This window comes from Grampus griseus (assembly GCF_964374135.1).
Source record: "Grampus griseus genome assembly, chromosome: 6".
In the NCBI taxonomy this organism is placed as follows: domain Eukaryota; kingdom Metazoa; phylum Chordata; class Mammalia; order Artiodactyla; family Delphinidae; genus Grampus; species Grampus griseus.
Window position 1 is genome coordinate 38553814 of NC_139000.1, and position 6075 is coordinate 38559888.

At 41.0% G+C, this 6075-nt stretch overlaps 1 protein-coding gene across 1 annotated transcript in view; it reads right to left on the reverse strand.

The window, feature by feature from the left end:
• LOC309824041 (spermatogenesis-associated protein 31D4-like) overlaps positions 1-1571 on the reverse strand; it is a gene marked incomplete at both ends in the record, with an annotated part of 36174 nt that extends 34603 nt beyond the window's left edge. Inside the window, one exon of the mRNA XM_082656784.1 lies at positions 1462-1571. Coding sequence (XP_082512910.1) covers positions 1462-1571 — 110 coding nt within the window. The remainder of the gene's footprint in view (positions 1-1461) is intronic.
• Between the last annotated feature and the right edge of the window lie 4504 nt (positions 1572-6075).

Sequence of the window (6075 nt, forward strand, 5' to 3'; positions counted from 1 at the left end):
GAATTTTTAAAAAATGTTTTGCCTTACATTTTAACGTAAAGAAAAACGTTGTTTCCCAACTGTACCCCCACTAAATTCAGTTTATGTAATAAACTTACTATATGAATGCAAATTATCATATATGCATCTTCAATATACCTTCTCTGAGCATACCTAAATAATGCATCAGTGGGGTCCTCCAGGAAATGTGGAATTTTCATACAGAGCAATTGAGGAGTTTACAAAGATCTGGGGCAGTGGGAGGCTAAGGTCAGCAAATGGAGGAAGGATGGAGAAACACCAGAGGGAGCCTTAGCATCCCCAGGCCTGCAGAGAGAAGGGGAGGGAGTGGTCACCCAAGCCCAAAGAGGGATGGAGCTGAGCTTCTCTCTGATGTGCTGATGCCTTGGATAGCAGCAGGCAAGGAAGCCCGGCCGGTGCTGGGCACAGAGCAGGATGCAGACCAGTGAACAGCTCAGTGGGACTGGCAAATAGCGAATATTCAGCACATGTATTTCATTTTCTAAATTCTAACAAATATCATTGTAATTGATACAGAATACTCAAAGTACTTAAAACTGGTGATAAAGTAGAATTTCCCCATTGAGTCTCTTGGCAAAAACAGAATTACATTCCTCAAGGAGAAAAAATTAACCACAGGCCAATGAAATCGGCCTAAAGAGTATACAAAATGTATTTAAATACAAATGTTATTCACCCAAAATTCACCTCAACATGTGATAAAAGTTAATCACCAAAACAAATCTGGAAATAAAAATGCTGAAAATGGAAACCAAAGAAACAGTGACCCTATGTAAGATCACAAATGACACAAGCCCAAGGCCCACTTCGCCCACGCTGACCTCGCAGCACAGACTATTAAAGCACCATCTCTTTCAACATCTTTGCTCAGACAGGCCCTCAATGCTATATTTTCTGACACCTAGGCAGTCTAAAATCACGATAAAATCACCTGTATTCCTAGGAATACAGAAAACTTTGTCATTCTTAGCATCTCAAAAGATCACTTTTTCCCTTTGCATCATTTTTCCATTACTCTCTGCATTCTTATCTTTGTGAACTTAGAGCGGGGCACCTAATTTTTCCACATCTTTGTTTTTTCTCACTGATGAAATAAGGACGCAAGATTTGTTCAACTCATTCTTTCCCCAACCTATCCCTTCAGTTGGTTCCCACATTCCAGCCATACAACACCCAGTATTTCTCTTTCTGAACTCAACTACGTGCAGAGTTCTGTGTTCTGTCATTGCTCTGCAAAAGCTTCCTCTCTGTCCCCATCACACACACACACACACACACACACACACGCACACCCTTCCACCACTCCACCGTCCAAGGAAATCCTTCAAGGTCCAGTTTAAATGTTATCTCTTCTCTCAACCCCCCACTAATCTTGCCCTATTCCACACCCCCAAGCCCAATATGATCAATAGAGTTGAATATCCCCTCTCCTCTGCTCACCTGGTACTTAGTCCTCTTAGAATGGTCTGTATTACCCACATCACAATTAGCTCTTTCGGTGACCATCTTCCCATTAGACTGATAGATCTTGGAGGCAGAAACCATGCCATTTATCTCTGTATCTCCAGTGGCAGAGGGAGAAGGTTTATGCCTAAAGAAAGAAAGAAAAAAAAACCTGAAAAGGTTTTCGAGATCTTTTTAAGGTTTTGTAAGCAACAGAAATAACCGCTGTGCACTCCCCTCTGCTCTACTGGTACGTTAGGGCCAGGGCTACAAGGAGACAGATGGTGGACATGGACACTGGCTTCCCCTTTGACCAGAAATCTGGTCAAGGCCACCTCAAAATCCATCTAACACAAAGACAAGAACAACATGTAATAAATTAAAACCACCTTTTGCTACTTAGTTCTTAGCTATGTTCTACATGTCAAGTTGCCTTAAAATGAGAGGTGGCGGTTCATTAATATCTTACTGCTTGCACTGTGTTTACAAAATGGGTTGTGCTGCAACACACTTACACAGTTATAAATAAAGCAAACTGCCAAGAGATTAGCTGTGGAAGATCTGAGATTCTGTTTTCACAAGGACTCTCCCAGTCACTTCACGCTTATTGCAAATTCATGACTGTACCCTAAGGTGTATTTAGCCTAGACTAAGCGGCTGTCACCAGCCCCATTAATGCCGCAGCAAACTCAGTGGAGCTGCTTACAGACCAGGGAGGAGAATGATGTCACTTTGCTTTTAACAGACACCATTCTGAAGTCTTTGCGTTTCCTTTGCAGTCAGCAAGACAGACCCCAAGTTCAGGAAGAGAAGTTTCTGACTATAAACTTTCAAGAATTCCCTTCCTGCCCACCTGTCTCTTTGAGTCATGTTGACTATGCTCATTAGATGGGTTACTCACGTACAGTAAGTTCCTATTATTTGCAACCCATTGTTCTCTAAAACTGCTTCGTAAACTATAAAGGGCTTTAAAAATTCACTTGTTTTCCTGCCTGAGGTGAGGACAACTCCCCCTCCAGCTGAAATTATCAGCACACAAATCACAACTATCCACCAGTGAGGACAGACTTTCCCTGATTTCTAAAGCAACATATTAAAGCGGAAAGGATCCTTTATTTAGAGAACTAAAAGGCTTAGGTCCAAATTCTGGCTACATTACCAGGGCTTGGACTAAGCTGAGGTGAGCAAGGGGCCCAGGGAGCAAAACTAAAGGCAGCCCTCACTCTCAGATCTCCCTGGTCCTGCCCCATCCACTATAACCTCTGAGAATTTTTTTTTTTGAGGGAAAATTCATACAACACAAAATTAACCATTTGGAAGTGTACAATTCAGTGACATTTAGTAGAGTCACAATGTTGTGCGACCACCACCTCTATTTAGTTGCAAACATTTTCGTCACCCCAAAAGGAAACCTCATACCCATTAAGTAGTCACACCTCATCCGTCCCTCCCTCCAACCCCTGGCAACCACCAATTGCCTTCCTATCTCTATGGATACCACATGTGTGCTTTTGAGTAGCAGTACTAATAACCAAGTTACCTTGTGCCAAGACACTATTTGAAGAGTTTTATGTGCATTCATTCAGTTAATCCTCACAAAAAAACCCAATGAGGTAGACACTAATATCCCCAGGTGAATGGCTTATTATTTAATTCTCTAATTATCATTTCTTCATCTGTAAAATGAAGAAAATAGCAACACTCTAACAACAGTTTGCTAAGCACATTTATGTGAGAGGCATTGTTCTAAGTCAGAAATAGCAATAGGATTCAACTGTAACTAACTGGGAGTGACTTCCTGTAGAAAAGAGGGAGAGGAATTCTTGAGATAGCTTGCTGGGACAGAGTGTAATCATCGACTCGTGATGTCTGCCATGGACAGAGGACTGGGTGAAGTGCCGTAAGAAATGGAGATCTGCCCTCCCTCCTAGACAAGTAAGGGAAAAGAAAAAAGACAAGTGAAATCAGACTCTGCCTCAGTCCAGAACAGGAAGGAAGCAATTCCATGCGAGTGTAATGAGGCAGTGAAGGCAGTTCGTACAGTGTTAAGAGCAGAGGCTTTGGAATTTGAAACAAAACAAAATGGAACGTGTTAAATTCTCAACTCTGCAGTTCATAGGTAATATCCTGAAAATGTTATCTAACCTTTCTTAGTCTCACTTCCTCTTTTGTAAAATAGCTAATAAATCTAATTCATAAAGTTCTGCTGGGAATGTCATGAGATCATGTGAGTGAATGGCTAAGCACTGTATCTGACATATAGTTAAGAGCTTAATAAAAGGCTAGGAAATAAAATATATATAGTGTATTATATATTACATATTATATCATATAATATTAGGTATATTATACATACTTTATATATTTAATATTTATATATAAGAATATGTGTGTATGTACATGTGTGTACAATATATATAAATATTCAAATATAAAAATAAGTATATATATATATGTGTATATATATATATATATATATATATATATACACACACACACACATACACCCATCCTCTCCTCTTTATAGGACATAGAATGGACACAAAGGAGGACTCAAGTCTACTTGCAAGAGGGAATGGAGATTAGAAAAGCTTTCTTACAAAAGGAGGCCCTTGAGATGATTCTTGAAAGAATAGACCCATATGCCTGCCTCATCCTGTTGTTCTGAGGATTTGGTGACATCATTTATTTAAAGCATTTTGCACAATGCCTGCAGTCCACAAATGTTAGCTACGTATAATGTTTTTGTTGGCTGCTTTATTATTCTATTGTGACCCTCTGAATCAGTCAAATTTCTTCATGGCAAAGAACAGAAACTGCTTCCAGGTACCTCAAACAGAAGAGAAATTTCTTGGAAGGGTCTCAGAGAGTTCAATGACTCAATAGGAAGTAGGTTCAGAGCAGAGACAGGAACCCAGAGGGGCCAGGCAGCTGAGGACACAGCCTGGACCAACTCCCTGGAGCAGTCTGGTTAGGTCAGTGCCAAGGACACCATTGCCGCTGGGCACTCAGCACTGCTGCCATCGTCAAGAGTGAGTCTCCTACTGGGCATATACCCTGAGAAAACCATAATTCAAAAAGACACATGCACCCCAATGTTCATTGCAGCACTATTTACAATAGCCAGGTCATGGAAGCAACCTAAATGTCCATCGACAGACGAATGGCTAAAGAAGATGTGGTACATATATACAATGGAATATTACTCAGCCATAAAAACAAACGAAATTGAGTCACTTGTTGAGATGCGGATGGATCTTGAGACTGTCAAACAGAGTGAAGTAAGTCAGAAAGAGAAAAACAAATATCGTATATTAATGCATATATGTGGAACACAGAAAAATGGTACAGATGAACAGGTTTGCAGGGCAGAAATTGAGACACAGATGTAGAGAACAACCGTATGGACACCAAGGGGGAAGTGGCGCGGGGGTGGGTGTGGTGGTGTGATGAACTGGGCAATTGGGATTGACATATATATACTGATGTGTATAAAACAGATAACTAATAAGAACCTGCTGTATAAAAAAATAAAATAAAATTCAAAAAAAAAAGAGAGCAGTCTCCTACTGGGCATATAACCTGAGAAAACCATAATTCAAAAAGATATATGTACCCCAATGTTCATTGCAGCACTATTTACAATTGCCAGCTCATGGAAGCAACCTAAATGCCCATCGACAGATGAATGGATAAAGAAGGTGGGGCACATATATACAATGGAATAATACGCAGCCATAAAAAGTAACAAAATTGAGTTATTTGTAATGAGGTGGATGGACCTAGAGTCTGTCATACAGAGCAAAGTAAGTCAGAAAGAGGAAAACAAATACCATATGGAATCTAAAAAAACCGTACTGATGAACCTAGAGGCAGAGCAGAAATAAAGACACAGATGTAGAGAATGGACTTGAGGACATGGCAGGGGGCGGGGGGTGAGGGGAAGATGGGACGAAGTGAGAGAGTAGCATTGACATATATATATTACCAAATGTAAAATGGATGGCTAGTGGGAAGCTGCTGCATAGCACAGGGAGATCAGCTCAGTGCTTTGTGACCACCTAGAGGGATGGGATAGGGAAGGTGGGAGGGAGGCTCAGGAGGGAGGAGATATGGGGATATATGTATACATACAGCTGATTCACTTTGTTGTACAGCAGAAACTAACACAGTATTGTAAAGCAATTATACTCCAATAAAGATGTAAAAAAAAAAAAATAAGCCCAGTGTATAAGGGTCCTGGGAGTGGTTCATCCAGAAAGGGCATAAATCCTCTTCCCAGGGAGCATTTCAGGATCATTTCCGAGATGCCTGCCAGCCAAGGGTCAGAAGTGAAAGCATCACTTTCCCATGGAGGCCGGTGGTGCTCTCTGGGGCAGGTGCCCGCTGTGTGGCCTAGGGGTGCCCTGAGCTTTGGAGTTTTATGTCAACAGGAGTATTTTTATTGAACGTCACATGGTAAACACAAAGAAAATCCTCTGGTTTCGGACTTAATGCCAGCAGGGCACAGAATTGAGAGTTTTTAGCTTATCACTTCATTTTCTGCTGAACTTGGTCAAGCTCAAATATTACAATCTTTTTGTTCCTGGAGCGAGGCTTTCTGCCCTCGTT